The sequence below is a fragment of the Epinephelus fuscoguttatus genome, linkage group LG11 (genome assembly GCF_011397635.1).
Source record: "Epinephelus fuscoguttatus linkage group LG11, E.fuscoguttatus.final_Chr_v1".
In the NCBI taxonomy this organism is placed as follows: Eukaryota; Metazoa; Chordata; class Actinopteri; order Perciformes; family Serranidae; genus Epinephelus; species Epinephelus fuscoguttatus.
Window position 1 is genome coordinate 32,019,521 of NC_064762.1, and position 23,698 is coordinate 32,043,218.

Here is a 23,698-nt window from a genome sequence, read left to right on the forward strand (position 1 = left end):
GATCTGTGACTCTGAACAATATTTGGCTGCAGATCATGGCTCAGAGAGGTTTAAGGGCAAAAAGAGAGCCTTAAATCTTTCTCTTTCCTATCTTTGGCATCAGGGATCTTGACTAAAGAGCAGCTTCCTCTGTTCGTGTTTAAAGGCTAAGTCTGGTGATTCTATATTGATCTTACTGTTAACAAATCCAAATAAACACACCTCTGTACCGCACATTGTTGGTATTTTTCTAGGATTTTTTGACAATAACAAAGATAGAATAATTTTAGGCCTCATCTTTCAGGTGCCTCTGGGCTTAAAGCAAGTACAGCTTAACAATTAATTGGTGTCATCAATCTGTTCTTTAAATCAATATCATCCTTGACTTCATCCTTAACCTCTGAAACACTAGCTGACATAATTTCACAAGTTCCATTTGGTAGTTTTGCTGGAGCTTTTGATTGTATGGCATGATCTTCATCAACAGATGGGGTTGGTTCAGTTGTCACAGAAATGTAGATGTTCAAATTTTCATTTTACTGAGCACTTAATGAACTTCTCATCCATGCTGGCATAAAAAAACCATCTGCTAAGGAAAATCTTGACAACTGAAAGCTCAAGAACAGATACTAAATAAACCTTGCAAGAGTTGGACCTCCACTGGCCTCTCTAGTAGCAGTTTCCAAAATTTCTAAAAGTCCATAAACATCAAAACTAGCAGCTAATGACAAGTATTGAAATTCTTTCATATATTTCGTTAATAATAGACAATGTAATTGCAAAAAATGACATGGAAATGTATCATCTCAATAGACAACCAACCATGTTTTCAGTTCCTCCGCCACTGGGGACGTAGATGATTTGGTACTGCCTGACGTCGCCCTCGGCCGGCTCCCAGCGAACCCTGAGGGAGTTGGTGGTGGGGTCGGTGACCTGCAAATTCCTCACTCCACCAAGAGGCTCTGAAGAGACAGGACATATCATAGTCTGAAACAACTGCTGCACATAATCCTCGCTGTTTGCTTTATCCTGCAGGGTGCACCGGATAGGTGGGGTTCACCTCATCAGGACAGTCCAGATGTCCCAAAGTGGGAGAGGTTGTCATTTTTCCTCTCACTGTCTAAACTTTCTGGTATTCTATGAGGCAAAAACATCTCTATTAAAAAGTATTTAAATGTAAAAGATTTTCTCCAAGGAAACAAAGGTTAACTGCTGCAAATAATCCTTGGCATTTGATTTATCCTGCAGGGTACACCAGATGGGTGGGTTTACCACATCAGGAGTGTCCAGATGTATCAGAGTCAAGAGACTTTCTGGCATTCATTATGCTCTTTTGTGAGCCACGAATGTCCATATAAACTAGGTCTGTATTCTCATTCTTTGGCTCAAAGCACCATACCAGTGGTTTTCTTGCATGTTTTCGCCCATTAAATAAAAACTGAGTTTACTTTACATTACTGGCAGGTTTCAGATGGACTTCCTGTCCTCAAGGCAGCCAGTGGTTTCAGTTGATTTCAGTACTCTGGCACAGAGAAGATTTTCTCAAAGGTATGTTATTGTAGTGTGGTAATGCTTGTGTCATTTGGTGGTGGAATCAAGAATGCTGCAACAACCACGAGTCAGCTGCTGAAAAGATTTATTTCTACCAGCTATGCTGTTTGGAATATATCAGTTTCTATTTCTTAGAGGCGAATATATGATCAGTCTCCTGATTAAAGCCAAAACCTCCAAATATTGAGCAAGAGAGCAAAAAAGGTCTCAGTGGTTTAGGTCAGGGCCGCCTGGTGACCTACAAGTTTGAGGGTAAGCATTTTGTAGTGGAGCTGCCACAACCTCTGCTGATATCAGAAGAAATTCCTACATCTTTTATAAAATATAAGGCTTATTAAGCTTCAGGACAGTCATCACATCACTCAGCAAAGACCGCCTATTGAAGAAGTGAGGCAATGGTTTAAACCATCATCAGGTTGCTACATCAGCTTCATTTGCCATTTGTCATGTAGCAGACAGGGTGGAGAAACCCAGTTAAATGAAGTGCAAGTGGCATATACAGTAAGGCTGCATGTATAAAAATGAATCACAGTTGAATCACTTAATCACATTGCTTATCAATTTTTTGAGGAGACACTGATCTTTGGTTCAAGTCTGGCAAGGGATCTTTGTTGTGGCTCCCCTCATCTCTCTGTCCACACTTTTCCTGTTAGCCGTCTTTTGAATTCTCTCATGAAGGTAGAAAATGTCCCATGCTCTCATATGCTTTCATAGACAACAGAAATAATCATGGAGAGATGGGCCATACCACAACTATGTACGTAAGATTAATAGCACCTCTGTTGTTTTGTTTTTAATTAATCTTCTGTGCTCTGTGAATCTCATCTCCTCTGTGAGTTTTGTTGAGTTGCAATAAAAATAAAGTTCAAGTAAAAACAAAGATCCAATAAACAAATAAATCATCCAAACATCAATGGCATAAAAAGAATAATGGGCTTTTATTGCTGCATAGTCTTGTAATAAAACATTAGTACTTTGGATGTTGGATAGTCCTTGAAGGCACCAACAGGGAGAGATTTACCGAACCAGTTCAAACTGTTTAGCATCCTTTGTAACATATTTGGCCATTAAACGAAGGTATTCACAGTTTTAAAGACTTGATTCCAGGACAGTGAACAATAGTCTCCCCCACTGATCACACAAAGAAAGAGATTTTCTCTCTTTTCTCATCAACTGAAACAATGAATGAGGAACAGTCAAGTAAGAGAATCATCATGTGCAAAGTGACCTCATCTCATTAAATTCTCCCAATAAGGCCATATACTGTAGACATTTTGAACTGATGCCACCCCTCTGCTTTTCTTTACCTAACTAACACCCTGCTGGTTTACAGTTTAGATTGCCCCTTTGTTGTGTTGGATTACTCCCCAACATTGTGTTTCAACATTAATAAAGATGATATTCCATAGGGTCTTTAACAGCCCAGAACTGATATGATCTTTCAAAACTGTATCTAATAGAATAAGTGGTGAGTGGCAGTAAATGTCTTCCTTAAAGGAATAGTTCACCCCAAAATCAAAAACACGTACCTTTCCTCTTACCTGCAGTGCTATTAATTAATCTAGATCATTTTGGTGTGAGTTGCCGAGTGTTGGAGATGTCAGCCATAGAATCTTGGCTTGTAATGCTCAGAGCACCGAAAAACTATGTTTGAAAAAAATTAGCAATGTCTCATGCCAGAAATCATGACCCAGTTACTCAAGATAATCCACAGACCCTGTTGTGAGCAGTTTCATATAGGAACTATTTCTTTCTACGTAACTAAACCTGCCAACCATATCACCACGCAGAAGGAAGAATAGCTCCATAATATCCAACAAAAGACAGGCATCTCTACAGCCAATATCTCCTCCACCAAAGATATGTATTTTGCTTTGGGGGTGAACTTCCCCCTTTCACAAAATGAGCCTGAGCCAAGTTATAAATAACCCCTAATGTGTGTTCAGTCATGCAGGGTGCAGCAGATGGGTGAAGTTTTCCACATTAGGTTATTTCAGATGCATCAGAGTTTAGACACAGATACATAACTGTCTTGCTCCTGTCAGCTAAACTCCCACCTGGCACAAACAATCCAACATAAAGCATGAAGCGTAGTTTCAGATTTGATTATGTGACACTCATGCTTCCAGGAATGCGCTCTGCATCCACTCATTGTGCATCCATGTGTATGAGAGCTGAATGTCTTGAATGTAAAAGTCCTCATGAGTCACTCACTTGTCTTTCCCTTCTCGGCCTGCCGTATGCCCTCCACGTCTGGGTAGACAGGAACAACAGCCACATTGTAGACAGTGTCGGTATCCAGGTTTCTCAGGATGGTGGTGGTGGTGCCTCCTGACACCTCCTCCTGTTCAGTGAAATGTTAAAACCTCTGTCAGTATGATAACAACTTAATCTGATAATAGTGAGAATGTCTGAGTCCACAGTCGTCACAGTTAATGAAAACAGTTTGTACCATTCGTTCTTCTCCATCTGGTTGAGCTGTGTAGAAGACCTTGTAGCTGCGGACATTGCCCACTGCTGGATCCCAGCGGACTGTCAGAGTGCTGAAAGTTGGGTCGATCACCTGCAAGTTCTTCACTCCACCCAAAGGATCTAAGAAGGAGGCACAAATAGACATAAGGATTTATCAGTTAATTTAATTTAACTAATTTATCAGTTAGTTATTTATTTTGCTGGCTAGCACTGCCATGAGTCAAATGCTAGTCCACTAACGCTGCCAGATTTGGGGAAGGGAAAAAAAAAAACAAAAAAACAAAAAAAAACAACTTATGGCTGTTGTTTTTTTAAATTTCAAATGAAATTCTTTAACGGAGCTTTAAGATTTACTCTGTTTTATGTTTTAGTCTTTTTTTCTTGTTTTACTGGTGTAATATTTTATGGTGCCCTGTCAATCGATAAGTCACACATCTCTGGTGTTTATTAGGTCATGGTGAGTTTAAGATAGCTTTCAGCCCATGTGGGCAGTAAAGTAATATTTTACTCTATTCTATTCTTTTTCCACATTCATAAGAAAAACACATTCAGAGAAATGAACTCTGGCTTAACATTATTCTTCCCTCAAGGTCCAGGGCACTTCCTGCAGCTACAAATCATTCAACAGACTCATCTGAACTTACTTGTCTTCCCATTTTCAGACTGCGCTCTGCCCTCCATCTCGGGGTAGATAGGTGTGACGCTGACCGTGTACTCAGTGTTGGGCTCCAGGTTCTTCAGGACGGTGGAGGTGGCCGTTCCAGACACCTGGTCCTGGATGAGGAGAGAAGAAACAACTTTGAACTGGGTGAACTCTAGGATTCGGAGAACTCTCAAAAAAGAAAATAGCAGTTTGGCAGATGCACAAAGCCTCTCAGACTGAACAATGTCACAGTTTAATGTGTTGTGAGCCCAGTTTTCTTGGATGCAGCTTCAGTCAGTAACTGTCTCCGTGCAACACAGTAACAGGAACAGTAGAAGCTCAGAGATAAAGATGGATTTAAGCAGAAAGCTTCCACTTCAAAAACTGTCCTGGGACAGTCTGGGCCTTCGAGCAAAGCATCAAACTGGCAGCAAGAGGGAGTGCATGCCTTTCTCTGCATGAAATCCTTCAGGCTTCTGCTGCAAATGTAAATTTGATCTTTGTCTATTTAATCTAATAGTAAGTCCTAAAATCTGCCAATGAGCTGAGATAACTTCAGTTGTTTCCAAATCAAATCATCTCCTTTCACGACATTCCTTGAACCAAGTGACATAATCTTGAGGGTAATGACATGGACCCCCTCGAGATATTGTCACTGCTCTATAGATGAGTTAAACCATCCCACATCACTCTTAAATGTTTTTCATTAGTTATAAGTAAATGTAGATTTTTAAGGCAACATTATCCAGCAGTTTTCATCTTTTGCTAATTTGATATTGCTCTTTTTTCAGAACAAAAGAATAAAGTTCTTGCATGAAACTGCTTTGGAAAAAAAGTGTAATCATCTCACGCCACTGGCTTTTCTCCACTTGTGTTGAGAAAACTTGAATTTGAGGCCAAAACTAAGATGAAGCTGAAGCTGAAGAAGCTGGTGCTGAAACTGAAGAAGAAGACAAAGATGAAGAAGACAAAGAAGTAGATGAAGACGAAGACAAAGAAAATCAAGGCCAAGGCGAAGACAAAGAAGAAGAAGAACCCAACCCAACAGACAAGGTTAAGAGCAAAGTGGACATAAACATCCAGACAACTTTTTCCAGAACAGTAAACAGAACAGAAGCAGCCTAATCAAACAATGTTCATCCAGTAAATATAAGTTTAATGCATTATACCTAACTATACTGACCAGCAGAACTTTGATTGCTTTTAATCTGGGTTATTTAACTCCCATCATTTTTAACCTTAAAGAGCTTTAAGATCAGTGGTGTCACGCCACATATGCACTGTCATAATAGTGAATGCGTTTCTTTGTGTTTTACTTATTTGTAGTGTTTTTGTTAAATGCTGCCTATGTGAAGTCAAAATCACTCAAGTGGACCTTTAAAGCAAGTAACGAAGCATCTAAAAACAACACATTATTCCCGATGGACTAATGGCACGAAGAAACAACTATAAAAGACAGATGTATTTACAACAATAAAAAATAATGGTCAGTTACAGAGGGACAGAAAGAGAGGATTTTAAATAAAGGTTAATACTGTACATTTGTAAGTGCCACTGAACATTGTGACTTTAAGGTAGCTAAAATGCCTCAAAGTGGTTTGAATTAAAAGACATATCTCATTTCACATTCCAGGCGGTCATAAAAACCAAGATACTAATGGGGCATGGATGAAGTTCTCAGCTTCTGGTAAAAGTCCAACATCTGGAACTGGCAAATCCTGACAGTTACATAAAACTGTTTTGCCATCAAGTGTTCCATGGTTTTCAGCAAGACCAACATGTCTCAGTTGAAGCTCATGACATAATATTTAGGGAGTGAGTTATAACAGGATGCAGTCTTACCATGTCCTGCTCGCCTCCAGCAGCGGGCACCCAGGTCACGATGTACTCCCGTACGTTTCCCTCAGGGGGCTCCCAGCGGACGTTCAGGGTGCTGGTGGTGGGATCGGTAACCTGCAGGTTCCTCACAAAACCCAGTGGCTCTGAGCAGAGACACGAAACAGGAAGACAGATTCAATGCTTGGACCAGACTGTCACACAGCTGCTGTCTAGTCAGAGGTTACTGGTGTCCAGGGGGCAGTTTGTCCAGATGTTGGACGGCAAGAAAATGGTTGTTCTCTGGCTTATTTCTCCTTGAGGTCTCAGTTTTACTCTGCCTCTGGTGAGATTAATGCGTTTTATATTTGTGTTACAACTGGGAAGCTTTTTTTTCTGGTTCAGTCATTCAACTTGCTCACTGCTGAAGTTCTTAATCAATAGCAAAGCTTTTTCTATAGCCAGGGTAAATAGTGGGTATTAGGGCTGTAACAGTTGGTATATTCATGCCAAACATCACAGTATGAAAATCCTGGTGCAGTTCATGCAGCCGTGCACAGAATACACGCCATGTAGGCTGATGCATGTGATGCAGAACCAATGTTTACGAGTTTCACATGTTAACTTTTAGCTGTACACCGTTGACAACATATTCTGAGGTAAGCACAATGAGCTGATTGCTGTGCAAGTCAGTCACACTATGGCCTGTGCAATGAAATAGCAGTGCTGGAAGATCTGCCTGCAGCTTCCTGGTCAGCTACAACAACAACAGAGAGAGAGTTGTGTCTAATATGAGGACAGTTTGTCTGTGTTGCTCCACCATTTTTGGGTATGTGATGGAAACACATCCAGCATGCTAACATCCATCTGACGGCATCACCCCAGATGTGCCCTGTCTTTGACTTTGACCTTTCAGTAGCCATAATCCCTCTAAAGCAGCTGTTGCTCAGTAAGACCCAGAGAGGAAATGATCTGTTTAATGATTTCTTAGAGGCTCAGGTGCTTTTTCAAGGTTCACTGATGCACTTGAACTTAAATACCATACAGCCAATAGCACATGACCACAGATACTCACTTGTCTTCCCGTTGTCAGTCAGGCTGGGTCCATCTCCCTCTGCGTAGACAGGGACCACAGTGACGGTGTAGCGAGTGTCTGGTAGAAGCTTCTCCAGGACAGTTTTGGTGGTGCTCTCTGACACTTGCTCCTGCAGAAGACACATGTGGTGAACCAGTTTACCAGACTAAAAACTGGTCATAGTTTCATTTACAGCTACATTTTAAATTTCCAAATAATTTGACCCACCACAGTCATTTTAAACATACTGCATATTTAACTTAAGTTTTACTTTGGGGTAATAATTACTTATTTATATTCATATTTACTCATATTACAAGTCAAACCTTCTGAAAATAAAAACAAATAAATAAATATATAAAAGAAAAAAACTTTTCAAATAAATGACATTTATAGGGGACTGTCATATTAATGAGACTGAGTTGTTATAAAAATTGTGAAACCATTGTTTTATGGTTTGTTTTACATGTTGTCTTTGTGTACCCTTTTGCATTTTCTGTATAAAAATTGAGAGATTTTACAAACTTAGTCATAAATCAAGCTTACTCTAAACATTCCAGTTATTTCAGGATGTGCACTGCTGTTTTTCTTCTGAACAGAAGAAGAACATTTGAAACCACATTAACAGCATTCAAATTCCGCTGGCAGTTTAAAAATCTTCTGTAAAATTTACTTGGATGTACTAATTTGGGGTAGAAGTTATGTCATCAGCAGAGACAAATGAGCCATTTCTAAACAGACACACACAAGCAGGCAAATCGTCAGTCAGCTGTTATTTCACGGCTCTTTACGATCTGAACGATCTGAATTTACACATACTTATTTTCTACAAGCTGTGCTCCAGAAAGATAAGCTTCACATTTTCACCATGCCATGCAGCAATGACGGATGCTCTCTTGCAAAAGGATTTAGATGCTATTGTGTGGCATGATGGGATTATCTTGTCAGAAAGCATGACATCACTAAATCCCAGTTGAGAGCTTTGATCGTTTTGTTTCTTTTCAAGAATTCAAACAAAGTCTGGCAGCTTTTTTATTAACTTCTCCTGCAAAACCTGCATTTCAGAATAGTTTAATTGTCTTTCTTTTTTTGACAGTACTTCTTGTTATTTGTCCAGATTAATCTTTTTGCAGCAAACATTTAAAGGTTCCCCTGAATCTTATTTCACAACACCTCAGAGGCCCAGTTTACAGCACCATTAAACACTAAGAGGAGCCATCAAAGACACATGATGTCCCTCTGTACAGTATTTCAACAACAACTCAATACTGTGTGCCAAAAACATTTGATACTTGAACATATTCCAGATCAGGCTGATTGCACCAGCCAATCAGATGACGCTGGTCTGAACTCAGTGTTGTAGCTCAGTTATTTTACAGATAAAATAGTTAATCTTAATCTAAAGGCCTCAAAAATTCCTCATGACAAAGACAGCACCATCTGGCTATTATCTAGTTATGATTGACACTATTGATATGTGAAGACAACTGATGATATATTAGTCTGATAAAACTAAACTATGAGTAGTTAATTTGTGTACCCGGTCTTAAATTAATCAAATTAAATCAACATTATTTCCTATATTATCAACTCACTAAATTTGTCTTTTTCTACAAGGTGAGAACTTCCTTTTTTCCTTTTTCCTTAAATGTTAAGGTTAATTCAAGTTCAGTTAAACTAAACCTAACTTAAATAAACTCAACTCAAGTTATCTTGACCTAAGTTAACTAAACTTGATTTAAGCTAAAGGGGACCTATTATGGTCATCTTCATGTTCATACATGCTTTAATGTTTAAAACACTTTATTTTCCCGATATTGTCTATGCTGGAACACCTGCACTCACCCTTTGTCTAAGACGCTCCATTTTAGCACTCTTTAAGCCCCCCTTCCAAAAAGTTTATCTTGACTCCACATAACTTAACTCATCTTACTGAGGCCTTTATTTGCAACTTCCCATATTCTGTATTTGATCATATTTTAGGAAAAAGTCTCACTGTTTTCTGATCTGTTTTTTTTGTTGTTTGTTGCTTTTTGTTGAACTCACTAAATCAATCTGGACCAGTTTAGTAGTAACAATAGAACAGAATTTGTGTGTTTGTCTTTCTGTATATTATGATGACTTAAGCATGAGAGCATCAGTAAGTAAAAAGTAATTAGTTTTTTATTTTTTCCATTCAGACCTGGCTGTCATCTGGTTACCAGGTTACCAACAAAGAAGCAAAAAGGTTCTTACCACAATCTCCTGTCCTCCATCTACAGGAACATAGATAACTTTGTAGCCCTGAACGTTGCCATCAGCAGGATTCCAGTTTACAGTGAGAGTGCTGAAGGTTGGGTTGGTCACCCTCATGGTGCCCACTCCACCCAAAGGCACTGGGAGCATGAAAATTATTGTTAAACTGTTGTTGGCAAACTGTCTTAACTTGCTACAATCCAAATATATTTAGGGTAAAGTAGAAATTAAAAAATAATCCGGCCCCACAGTGAGTAACTTACATGTCGTTCCTTCCTCTGACTGGCGTTTTCCCTCCCTGGCTGGGTAAACTGGTAACACTGACACTGTGTATGGTGTGTCTGGCATCAAGTTCCTAAGGATGATGTTGGTGGTGCCTGCAGGAACTTGTTCCTGTTTAACAACATTAAAAAGCAAATAAACAATTAAGATAGATAGTCACAGAATTGACTGCCTGATCTGCTTTTGTCCTCATCGGTAAGAGAGGTGTAAAAAATGTCTCACCATTTCCTCTAGGCCACCGGCAACTGGCACAAAGAAGACTTTGTACAGGCGAACAGCTCCGTCAGCTGGGTCCCAGTTCACAGTCAGAGAGGTCATAGTGGGGTCTGTTACCCTCAGGTTCTTCACTCCTCCCAGTGGTCCTAAACAAGACAACAGGTCAGGTTACTCAAAATGTTTTAAGACCTGCCTATGAAGAAATGATTTCTTTTTTTCTTTTTTTTTTTGAGATTATGTCAGTCTGTTTTTATCATAAGTATATTATGTAATTATGGAATAAAGGTGTTGTTTATTTGTGTGAACCAGTTTGGTGTTCGATTTTGTATAATGTAAGATAAGATACGTGAGATTTGAGATCCTTTTTTTAAGTGTACAATGTATAGTTTAGATTTGAGCTTCTCTTCAGTTTATGTTATTTTTTAGTTTCAGCTGTATTTGTTTCAAAACACAAATTTAGAGATTAACTTAAAACCTTTTGACGTGTTGTAACACAGAAAAAATATCTCATTGAGCACATTTTAACTTTCCTTTTTACTTAGACTGAACACTGAATCAGTAACTTTACTGCAAAATTTCAGTAAATGTACTATTTGTGTAGTTCTTTTTTGTATGGACAAACCAATAATTGGTGAAAATTAGATGATCTTATCCTGTAACAATAACGATGGTTCAACTTCAGTGTAGATTAGTCTTCAGTCTTACTTGTCTTTCCATTCTCAGACATCATCTTTCCATCTCCTGCAGCATAAACTGGCACCAGAGAGACGGTGTAGAGGGTGTCAGGCTGCAGGCCTCGTAGCATAGTGTTGGTTGTGCCTGCAGACACTGTTTCCTGAGTTCAACAACACATGACACATATTAGCTGCTCACAGAAGACAGAGAGACAAGCATGCAACCAGAAATAACTATTTAAAGTTAGTGGTTACAGTGACAGCATCAGCAGTTTTCAGTTTGCCTTTGAGCAAAGCAGTTAACCCCTAAACTCCTCAGTCAAATTATGCTGCAACAGTAACAGGTTGTACTGGTCTAGTCTGAGAGCTATTTCACAAAGCAGGATAAGCACATCAGCCAAATGAAAACTGCATAAAATATGTAATTAAATTTTGTTCATCATAAACTGTTACCAACATGCATGACTGAATAAAAGGTGTGGGGTTTTGTCTTGTGCTTTCTTTACAACATTTATTGTAGAACACATTTTTGAGTCAAGCAGGACCTTTTAGATATAAAAGCGCCGGGCATGTTAAGACACACAGGTGAATAATTTGGCTTCAGGTTCCACATTGCACATTGCCAGCCAACAGGAAGCAGATGGATGTCCTACCAGTCCTACCATGCTCTCAGCTCCTCCGGCAGCAGGAGCATAAATGACTTTGTACTCCTTTACTCGGCCCTCAGCGGGCTCCCAGCGCACGTTCAGGGTGGTCATGGTGGGGTTCAACACCTGCAGGTTCCTCACTCCACCCAGAGGCTCTGAGGGCGTAGAGTGGCACATATTCAGTTAGCAGAGAGTCTGTTAATTAACTCCATCTACTGATCTGTACCGCAGTAAAAATGTAATGTCTTCACCAATAGCACTAGTATTATGGAGACATCAGTACACTTAATGTTCACATTTAAATTAAGTAGACACTTTACTTGCAGTGAAATATTTTTCCACTAGTATTACTACTACAGTCACTACAGTCAGATACAGCAGGAACAAATATTTAATGTTAATATCTTCTTTATAAAATAAAATTAAACTATATTCTTTGAGTGTTTTGGACCTCCATTGACATCCAACTCTTACTGGTTTGTCCTTCGCCGCTGACGTCTCTGCTGACGCCAGTGGGGTACACAGCAGCCACGCTGATGGAGTACTGAGTGTCGGGCTCCAGTTTCTGCAGGATGACACCGGTCTTCTTCCCTCCAACCTGCGTCTGTTCACAGGAAACATGTCAGCAGTGAGACTCATTGGCGGAGACAGAATTGTTTTCCTCTCACTTCAGAGCGACATGGCCATTTATCAAAGCTGAGTGACAAGTGGCTGACGCATGAACAAGATTGTCACAGCCAGGAGACGCGTCTCTGGCAATGCTTGTTGTAACAGCACTGACATATGGTTACAGTAAGTAGTCTGAGCCTGTGTCCTCAGATGTGAGGTTATTCAGGTTGAACATAAAAGTTCTAAAAGAACAAATACAAGAAAATGCATGCAAAATGCAAATACTAACATGAAATCTTAATTTTTCAGAATTAGTTAATGTTTCTATTTCTGTCGTTTATCAATCACCATAATCTAATTTTAAAACTTCTATGTTTTTTTAATGGGCTAACATGAAGCCCATGATCTAAAGGTCCAGTGTGTAGAATTTAGGAATGTTTAGTAGTGACACTGGAGAACTACAATGGCTGACGTAAAATGGCGAATCACCCTATTTAGCCCTATTCATTACCTAAATAAAAGATCTGAATACTTCCTCCACCACTGGTCATTTGATATTAAAGGAATTAAAGTATATGAAATTATGTAATACAGGTAAAACAAGCAGAAAAAACTCCATTAAATCTAAAACACAAATTTACAAAATAGCTTTACCAAACAGCTTAATGTGTCAAAATCTGTAATCACTTGTTCCTGCTGTAGTCACTCAGTCTTTCAAAAACTAAACTGAAACTCTAAAATGCGCAGTAACTTGCAGTGTGTCATGTTTTGGAGACTGAGCCGCTGTTTCTTAGGGCAATGTCAGCAAACTATTTACATTATTTATACATGAGTAAGTAAAGTATTTCTCTGGAAAGGAATCCAAGTAGGCCTTTGGGAAATCCTGAGCAAACAACTCTGCAGTATATCATGAAATGGATACCACACTGTAAACACATTCATAGAGGGTGTAAACAGTTTGCCTGGTAGCTAAGAGATAAATGACAGAGACTATCACATCGCATTTACATCAGTATGTTAGGTATTTGGCTGGATATTTTATTCAGAGTGGCTCTTGTGGATATCAGACTTGTGACATTTTGTTTACAGCATGATCTTTTAATCAAGAGGCAACTGAGCTGCTCATTTCATAACACTGTTTTAATCACAGAAGACATATCATTATATAAGAATTATCATTTTTTAAGAACTAATCAAAGAAGTCATCTATTTATTCTTCATTTATCCTATTTACGTTAATAAGCCAAATCGTTTTTGCACAACAATGGAGTTCCATGACACAGAGAAAGAAGACAGATGTAGCTTTGGGGCGGGGGGGCTTATCTTTCTCTTCAACTATCTCTTCAACTGTTTTGTATTGTATCATACATTGCTGTAATTGTGCTGTTTGTCGTTCAGCTGGCCGCTGGTAAAGTTTAAGACGTACTTACTCCACTGTACTTATATTTCTTGGTCTAGAAAAAGTCACCTGCTAAATGCCTATTCTTATTGTCATCTGAAAGAACTGGTACATCACTGTGGCCTGACTTATCAGTTTCCCCTGCTGCATTTCAGTTGGCTGTTCAGTCAGTCAGTGGTAACTCTGATTGACAGAAACCACTCCCACCTGCAAGATATCCTGACTGGCCACTTCAAATCTGTGATGTTCGCAGAGCTCATCTTTTCCAGTAAAGGGGGTTTCAGGTCACACTCCTATTGTGGGTACTTTATGCCTAAAATGTAATAATATCAGTTTCTATAAAGGGTATTCTGGAATTTTCAAATTAAAAACTACTTGTATTTTAATTAAAGCAAGATATTTTTTATGGATTTGTGCCAATCTCTGGTTAATAGATGCATCCACTGTTGGTTTGAGGCTTTTTGTGGGATCTGAGTAAGTTTATTGAGTATAAATAAACGTATCTTTTCAAAGTAAAATAAAAGCTAAAATCAGTATCAGCCTGCAGACTCTCACATAAATTCTTCATATTTTCATCTCTGTGGGTGTCCAGTATGATTTATTCCATTGGGAGTTACAGCAGTTCCACCTCAGTCTAGAGCTATCATTCTTCTCAGCTGTGGTATTTCACTAGATTTAATGATTTGCCATATAGCATCAGCACAGAACTAGACCTAAAAGAAAAAAAATGTAGTTTTTTACTCTTTCCATGATAGTTGCACAATTCCCAAAGTGGACATTTACTATTTTTCTACATTTCTGAGAGCAGTGAGGAAATCCTGAGCTCATCCTGCACAAACAAACATCCTGTCTGGTTTCATATGACTGATGTTAATAACAACAAGCCTGCAGACGACAACACGACACCAGATGCTCTCAGTCCTCTGGAATACACATCTGACTTGGTGAGGGGGATCAGAAATCCATTAGACATATTTGTACCGCTGACATCATGATTCGACCCTGACACTTTGTTTGGGGGAACACTGTCATAACATCTCAGAGACACAATAAAAATTTTAACTCCCTGAAATTCTTTTCGTACAGCCCGCAGTTTCCTTTCAAGTTATTTCCAGCACTAATCACTGTTGGTCATGGCACAAGAATGCAAGCTTGGTGGCCAAACGCGGGACTCCTCTAACTACACAATCACGCTGCGGGACGCTGTCATAAACCAAATGTCAAAATATGACCAAGGAGTTCAGAATAGCCAGAAATTTCTTTTCCAGAGTGCTGGGGGCATTTTGTTGAACTCCTTCAGGATGTCATTGTGCTTTTCAACAGTCAGGCAAGAGGGGAGATGTTAAACATAATCCTACTAGTGCTGTGCTGTAAGTTAAATGTTTTTGGCAATATCTGTTCCTTGATTTTTTAAACGTTTTGTTGTCAAAGTTACTGTGACTTGAATTGAGTAATGGTAATGCTCATCATCATGAGTCACAGTAAAGAAGTTTGAAGATAGTTTCAAGTCGCAGTCCATTGGTTCAATGATTTTTAAGGAAAGCATGTTTTGCCTTTAATATAATGTAACTGAGTCCATTTTTTTCTATTTCCACATCAGTGCAGTTTTGGGTTCTGATATTTTCTGTCAGTATGTCTGCATTTTGGGAAACTTTCTTCTTTACCTCCTTTGCATTTTAGTCTAACTATTGTATGTTTTTTCTCCACTGCATTTATCTGACAGTTGGCCTTACCATGGCAGATTTAGATTTTTGTTTTATCATGAGATAAATGTGATTGTTTGTTGGATAAAAATCTTAAGTAGGTCTCTTCACATGCTATTTATTTAAAACATTCTCACTTATTGGGTCAAATGACAAAGACTTTTGCAGACATGCGCAGGTGTCGGCCATTTATTATACTCAGAGCTCAAAATACATTGGAATTCCTTTCATGTTTACATTGTTGAAATCCTTAACTCCTAAGAGTTCCTTGGTTTGCTGAGTCTGACTTTTTAGGAACACACACACACACACACACACACACACACTCACACACACTCACACACACTCCAGTTTTCTTTGACTTTCAAACACAATGTAGTAAATTTAGCCAGCATGTGATGTCATATTGAAATATTATGATTTTTGGCAGGCAAAAAAAGGTTAACTGGTCCAAGAAGATGTGAAAGCATGAAAATCCACTAAAGCAGAGATACATAGTTTTCACACAACATAAAAACTGCTCTTATTTTCTCAACAATACGTGCTTAAAGTTTACTACAGCTGATATTGGTCCTTTTACGTGGGGAGAAACAAAAACTCAAGTTTTTTGAAAGATAAATAAAGGACTTCTGCTATGAACTTTTTTGCAGTCTCTAGGTAACCCAAACATTTCATACCGCAAATGATATATTCTATAAAAATGGATGATGATGATGATGATGACACAGCTTTAGCCTTTAAGTCCTTTTAGCTTCTTTCCCTGCAGAGTTTTATGTCTATTCTTTTTTCTGTTTTGGACATCCTGAAAGTGTATCTCAGGGGGGAGAAAAAAACTTCCCATCATATCAAACAGTTCATAATTGATTTGTTTCTATATGTGTCCTGGGACTCATATCGCAAACTCTTCTGACAGATTTAAAGCTCCCCATCACATTGAGATATCCATCGAATTGTCATCGAGCGGCTAAAGCACATTGGAGACGCACAGCCGGCAACACCGCGCCCCAAAAAGAGTCGAACAAAACCTCCAATTGCGTGACCATTAGGAAAATCCACCTTAAAAAGGAATTTAGTCATATTGTTCCGCTAATCCTGCACAAACAGATGATACCCAGTGTGCGTTAACAGCGTGGGGACGGAAGAGAGGGATTTGTTTTCTGGTAAATCTCAAATTTTACAAAACAGTCCTTGAACTAAAGCCAATCTGGGTGTAAAAACTTAAATAAACATTTTAGAAGTCTCTGCAGTCACTCCATTGTTCAGAGTCAGTGGAGCAGCTCCAGCTTTCGTCTCTTGACAAACGGAAGAGCCAAGTGGTGTGGTATGTGTGTGTATGTGTGTGTGTGTTTTTTTTAGGAAAGCAGTACTTTTCATGAATTCTGTGGCTTGATTTACATTTCCTTAAGATTTATTGATCAAAGATACAATCAAAATGTTTTATTGAGATTAAACAAATATATTTGCCTTGATTTTATTTTCCAAGAGACTGTGGCATTGTTTAAATTAGGAATGTACAATATTGAAATTGTCATAAAGGTAATATACCATTACCTACATTATCTTATTATCATTACTATTACTGCTCAAACACATCTTACTCACAAACAATTTAACTTTAACTTACCAGTTTCTACTTGTTGCTTACTATAATGTTAATTTACCTAAACTGCACCAACATTTTTGACAACTTTTATTCTATTTTATTAAATATATTTTCTTTGTTGTCTTTCAGATGTTGTTTTTATTTTTATGCATTGTGCAAAACAAATAAATAAATACCCCGGAACACATGAACACATCCATGAATTACATTTCACCAATAAACTGCCAATCAAACAATCACATCTAGTTTTGATTTTCTCTTTCTGTTTTTCTTACCACATATAATCCGTGTAAACGGGACAAAGTCTATGGTATTTTACCACGAGATAGCCATTTTTGTGATTCCTGTACGCCGATGACAGAACTGTATTTTTATCTAAAATTTATGGAGGTATTTTCAACACTGCAAAATGAACTTACTGTAAGAGGCTCGCCTCCAGCAATGGGCGTGTAAATGATCTTGTAGTTTTGGACAGGACCAGGGGCAGGGTCCCACTTCAATGACAGCGATGAGGTGGTGGCGTTGAAAACCCTCAAGTTTCGAGGAGGCTCAGCAGGCACTGGGAGCACAGAAAAAACCAGTGAGATAAACAGAAAAATCTGTACAACCCTGTGGTGGATTAGAGATGATGTTGGCGAGGATGATGATGGTGAGGATGATGATGATGATAATGATGATGATAATTAAAGTGACGGTGATGGTCCCACAATCTCACAGGTCATCAAAGCTGGAAGGGTCAATTTTAGGATGGAAGCAGCAAAACAGGAGCAGCAGTATGAAGCTGTTCAGAGCAGAGCTGGAGGTCAGTAACTTCTGATTCAAGTCATTTGTCTCAATAATGCAGTCATTTAATATCAACTGCTATTGAGCTGTTTTTCCCACTTACAGTCAGTCGAAATATTGGAATTATGACTAATAAAATTAAGAAACACTCAACTAAATTTCAAAAGGTAAATTACAGTGCAATAAGGTTTTTTAGTTACTGAGCCTTGAATTGAAGCTTTTTGTTAATTTAGTTGAATTAAAAGTTCACTGAGCCCCAGCCCTACAGAAGAAATACTGTAAATAAAGCAACAACATGCCAAACCATTAATCGTAAGACTGAGGTGAACACTGATAAAGGATGATGTGATGACGTGACAAAATGACATTACAATGTGAAACACATGAAACTGTAATAACAGAAATGTTATGATTACAAAACGGTGAAGGATGGGAACAACAACAAAATGACTGATGGTGGAATTAAAAACAAGCATTCACATGGATGAAGGTCTGTGGAGAATGACACACATTGATTACATGTTGACTGTCACACTTTTGCATTTTAAGCTCTAAATCTACGTTCACACCACAGTCTACAACTGCACACTTTTACTGAGAAGTAAACCTGGGAAAAATTTTGCAAATGTTAAATCTAGCAAAAATGATTTGTTTGTTTCTGCCACTCTATGTCCAGTGTTAAGAAAATAACTTTGTGCCCCAAACCCCCAACACTGCACATTCATTTGTGCAGTCTCATGCAAGCATCTCAATAACTGCTATGGTTTTTAAACTTTCACTGTTACATCATACCTTAACATGTCGTAATTTTGAGCAGATGATGCTTTGAAAGCATCTCAAGTTTTGCAAAAAAAAAAACAAATAGACCGCAGCAATAACATGGCTGCAGTAGCTAGCTAGCAAACAAGTCTGCAGTACTGCCTATCATGGTTATTCTGGGAAGCTGTTACAACATCGTCTATATCATATCTATAGGCTACCACTAAATACTGCATCACAACTTCATTATACTACAAGGAATGGCAAAATGCAGATAAATGTGACACTGGAAAAATCTGCCTAATTAAAATACCTAAAAATACCTTCCTATACATCCTATACCAAACTTATGCAATGATTCAAACCTATGCTGTTTTTAATTTTAATAACATTATGGTAATTTATTAAGCAATTAATAAACAATAATATACAACACAGTGTCCTAATATAAAAAAATAATGGACCAAGTGGCAACACAGTCCAGTCCTTTACCAAGTTCATTATTTTCTATATCAGGCCACTTTAGAGTGTATTATTATGTTTATCAAATAATAAAACACCTAAACTAAACAAAATAGGGAAACTGAAATTTGTTAATGTTTCTGTTGGATAATTAAGTGACAATCTTTGCTTTATTTGTCAGTTATTTCATCTATTTCCATGTGAAAACATAAGTGTTTTTGCTATAGTTCCCAGCAAGACTGCTCAGCATTTATTTTTCACATCGCAGGGATTTTTCACGGACATTTTTACAGGAAACTACAACGCGGAAGTGCCCTCGACTATGGAAGCACCTTAACTTAGGTAGACTACCTCATGACTCACAAGCGTTTTTATTTCTATGGATTAATTTTAAGCGTGCTAAAACCTGCCGATATTAATCTGTCAATAAAGCTGGTTGACAAAGCGCACCTACACAGAGACTTTTACACCGAGAGTAATGGGATTGACCAAACAAAGAGCAAACAAACAATCCATACCACACCAAACTTCAGATTTGGCAAGCACACCCTGGCGTCGACTTTCATCCTTCCTCAGCTGCACCATCATACAAAGAAACACCAGTCTAAGGTCAGCATACAGTAGGGCAATGCTCTGCTTATTACAATCTGTTTGCTGCTGTCTGGAGATGTCCATCCGTGCCCTGGCCCGCAAGGGGAGACAAGCGCTGCATGTGCCGCGGACAAAAGATGCATGACCGATGTTTTTCCGGGAACTGCCCATTGGTTCGACAGCCCATTGTTCCGACCATATTAAACTCATTGCTCCGAAGTCCATTCCGAAATCATCATGATGCCCTGTGGTTAAGGTCTGGTTAGGTTTAGGCACAAAAACCACTTGGTTAGGGTCAGGAAAAGATCATGGTGTGGGTTAAAATGAAAAAGAAAGTGACAAACACATAAGCCGTGAGCCTGCTCTGCCTCAAGTCAGTCGCGGCGCACCACACGCCCGCCACGAAGCGTTCAGCACCGCGGACAGTCGGACTAATGGGGTGTCGAACCAATGGGCTGTTGAACCAATGACATGGACCCGTTTTTCCGGCTGTTTTGTGGGCTCCCGAGTTTGAGCTACCTGCCCAGTATCCTGTGGTGCGTCTGGTGAATGCGCCGAGTGATTCACCGATGGACTATCGGAGTGGTGGCGGCCTCGCACCGGCGGATCACAGTGCGGCCGTGAGGAGATTCGGGCCGCGGGCGCGTCTAACATCGGTGTCGGAGGGTCAACAGGTGCAGATGTTTCTCCGTTCTCAAGCAACAGAGGTAATTATCACTCCACTCAACATGCTGGTTGCATGGACAGGTTCCGTGAATCACCAAGCGGTCCATCTATTCTGTCTGCGCAACAAACTACATCTAAGCTGTCACCGGATCAAACTGCAAACACTGTAAAAATGAAGTTTGAAAACTTTGCGAATTCCATGCCAGACAACATGCCGCACACTGTAAAAAAAACAAGGGTTCCAAATGTAGGCTAGCAATCTCGAAAAACCGGAAATTTAATTTATTTCAGACTGTCAACCACTCAAGAATCATCTGGGACCCAAAATTAAAGCCAAGTGGCATTTTAGGAGGACACCTGAATATAAGAAGTTTTAAATCTAAAAGTGACCAAATTCATCAGCTATTATTGGACTCCAACCTAGATTTCCTGTGTTTATCCATTCCTGTGACGTGGCTTAATGAAAATTCACCATTGTCAATATTACATGTTCCTGGGTATAACATTTATAGGAAGGACAGAGTAGGCTCAAAGGGTGGTGGAGTTTTAATCTTTGTGAAAGAGAGTTTTCAGTGTCATGAAATACAGTGGTCTTGCAACAAACTGGAGTGTATTGGACTCAATGTGACTTTGTCTCCATCTATGTCTTTCTCGCTTATTGTATTGTATCGCCCTCCCCTCTTCCAATAATACGTTTTATGAACATTTTGAAAATATGCTAAAGGAATGTAATTTCAATAAGGAGGTGATTCTCATGGGAGACTTCTGTCAATTGGGAAGTGAAATCATCAAGGAAATCTTTAAAACAGATCACTGATCATTTTGATCTTGCACAGCTGGTAAATGGTCCTACAAGAATTACAAAAAACACCAGCACAAAAATTGATCTTATTTTTAGCAATAGGCCAAAACGAATCAATAAATCCTTTAATATGCTGACTGGACTATCGGAACACAACTTAACTCTGAAAGCTAGGAAGCTAACCAAAAAGTGTTTTATTCCATTTGTCCAAGAACAGGAATCTTTGATTATTCCCAAAAATATGCAAGATGGATTTAAAAGTGCTGTTCAAAACATTGATTGGGAGGCCGTACTGATGGGAAATTCTTTGGAAGATGACAGTCAAAGATTCATGCAAAAACTACAGAGTACAATTGTAGACAAAGACGTAGGAAAAGGAAGAACATAATTCCTTGGATCAATACAAATATCCTAAATTTAATGAAAAAACGACATACGGCTTTAAAGATTGCTCTTAAATCCAAATTAAGCACTGACAAATATGCTTTTACCATGCTTCCTAATAAGGTAGTCAAAGAGCTTAGGACATCAAAGGCAAACTTTTTTTGAACATAATAGAAAAAGCAGGAGGTAATACAAAAAATATTTGGAACCAACTAAGAAAACTAATGGGGCAAAATTTTAATAATACCAATACCAAATCAATTGAAATTTATGCTAATGGAATACTTGTGAGCAACCCAGCTGAAGTAGCAGTTGCTCTCAATCACCATTTCATTGATTCAGTAGATGACAGTGTCAAGTGCTTTTCCCCTGAGTCCCTTTAGTCTTCATGTAATATTTAGCTAAGCCTTCAGTAAAGTTGCTGAGCTATTCTGAAGCAACAAAAGATCAACATGGTAAAAATGAAGCCGTGACCAATAAAGAAAATCAACAAATGTCCAACAATTGAGTTCTCCTATCGTTTGTGGTGTGAACGCACAGTGGAGCACTGAAATGCACATACATGCAGTTAAGGCAGAAAAAGTCTGGTTCTGTCAGCACTGTCCCTTTTGGTCCACATTACCATTCCACACAAAATCATGAACATTACAGTGAAAAGGAACCTGTCCTTCTCATATGACATACCATCCGGAGCCTTTAACACTAGAAAGAGATGTCAAGAAAACAACAACGTTATCATTTCCAAGTGAGTTACATATCTTAGTGCAAAATGTGATGGCTGTTTTTTGGAAGCTGGAAGGGCAACTTGGGTGCTTGTGCTTACATGTACGCTCGCTGCCCATTAGGTCCTCACTCTCCGACTCATCAGGGTAGATGGCCGTGACGGTGACAGAGTATTCAGTGTCTGGGTCCAAGTTTGGCAGAACATGGGAGGTCTCATCGCTACTCAAGATGGCCTGGTGATGGAGACAAAATAAGAAAATGGAGAAGAATGTTGACAGTCTAATCCTCTACAATAATAACAAGAAAAATGTCTGTGTGGAGCCATCAGTAATGCAAGCTGCAGGACAGGACTAACAATATTTTTTTTGTGTAGCCAAGGATCCAAATGGCTTTTTTGGCTGTAATAACTAGCAAGAAATCCTCTAGCCTGACAACGGCAGACAAAATCACCAATTCAAGTTAGTCTGGGACCTCTCAGATCATTTTCAATATTCAAGGGGCGTTACCAACAGCAGCAGACCAAATGCCTCTCGAGGTAGCTGGACAGACCTACAACCAATCAGAGCGATGAAACTTGACATAGTGCCGAGCCACAGACAAATGTAAACAAACTACAGCGTGCAGAGATGAGCTGTGATTGTGTAGCATCACTAAGTCTTTAATCAAGTGTTTACATTTTTGCTATCAGAATTTCAAAATAGTACTTAAACATAAAGTTCCACATCAGCTGTAGCCATCTTGGTTGTTCTGAAAATGCTTCAATGGAGCTTCTCTTTCATAAGCTTGGTTTCTGCTCCCTGTAATGTCCCCAGTGCAAGAAAACAACATCATCACATAATTCGCTAAAAAAGCAAAGGCTCCCAAGTTGTCAGTCATTGTCTCAAACATGCCCCATATTGGATAAGCTTTCGTGGCTGGAACGACCCAGGCAGGTTTGGGTGGAAATCTGTCTGATCGGGAAAGGGACCAGGCATATCTGCCAGAGCGAATGAAACATAAGCTCACAGATTTGTCTGGTTCCCAGGCTAGAAATTTTCAGCAATTATTAAACAATAAGTACGAGGCAGATTCAAAGTCTGTTCTTTAGACAAAGTTCATAAAAGTTCATATAACAAGACACTATGGGATGCATTATTGTGCCATCCTCTGCATAGAGTCTGTGGACTCACCTCATTCCCACAAGGTTGACGATGTTATTATAGACAGAAGTTTTTTCTTCCAAATTTGTTTAATGCTTGTGTTCCCTTCAACCTCTATTTCTGCTTATTAAATTACAATTTACAGAAGTCACCTATCAGCCGAACATAATGGGCAGTAAACTATTACACAGCAAGCTGCAAGCCTGACCTTTTTGCTGGAGAGGATGGAACCTTCAAAACAAAAACTCTGCAGCTTGTTTGACAGTGTACTGTAACACTGATTTAGTTGTATGCTCCATTGATTCAGTGTATGTGAATGCCAACTATTTGCTAATTTAAAAGAAAAGAAAAGATATGCAGCCCTTGATTGATATCCTTGACTGATAGATAGGGACAATAAAGTAAAAAAAAAAACAAAAAAACAACTATTTACCCTCATGTGTTTAATTTAAATCTGACCTCTCAGACAAGAAGCATTTTGCAGCA

General features: G+C 38.9%; 1 protein-coding gene across 4 annotated transcripts in view; it reads right to left on the reverse strand.

The window, feature by feature from the left end:
- col12a1b (collagen, type XII, alpha 1b) overlaps positions 1–23,698 on the reverse strand; it is a 154,960-nt gene that overhangs the window by 60,291 nt on the left and 70,971 nt on the right. For 3 of the 4 annotated variants that reach the window (XM_049591031.1, XM_049591029.1, XM_049591028.1), the window contains exons 29-43: positions 22,174–22,306; positions 22,035–22,052; positions 17,323–17,462; positions 12,064–12,193; positions 11,605–11,744; positions 10,974–11,103; positions 10,275–10,414; positions 10,034–10,163; positions 9,771–9,910; positions 7,536–7,665; positions 6,488–6,627; positions 4,647–4,776; positions 3,983–4,122; positions 3,745–3,874; positions 802–941 (exon numbers count right to left, since the gene is read on the reverse strand). In XM_049591031.1, the coding sequence (XP_049446988.1) occupies positions 802–941; positions 3,745–3,874; positions 3,983–4,122; positions 4,647–4,776; positions 6,488–6,627; positions 7,536–7,665; positions 9,771–9,910; positions 10,034–10,163; positions 10,275–10,414; positions 10,974–11,103; positions 11,605–11,744; positions 12,064–12,193; positions 17,323–17,462; positions 22,035–22,052; positions 22,174–22,306 (1,911 nt within the window). The remainder of the gene's footprint in view (positions 1–801; positions 942–3,744; positions 3,875–3,982; positions 4,123–4,646; positions 4,777–6,487; positions 6,628–7,535; positions 7,666–9,770; positions 9,911–10,033; positions 10,164–10,274; positions 10,415–10,973; positions 11,104–11,604; positions 11,745–12,063; positions 12,194–17,322; positions 17,463–22,034; positions 22,053–22,173; positions 22,307–23,698) is intronic. The other variant, XM_049591030.1, reaches the window with a different exon arrangement.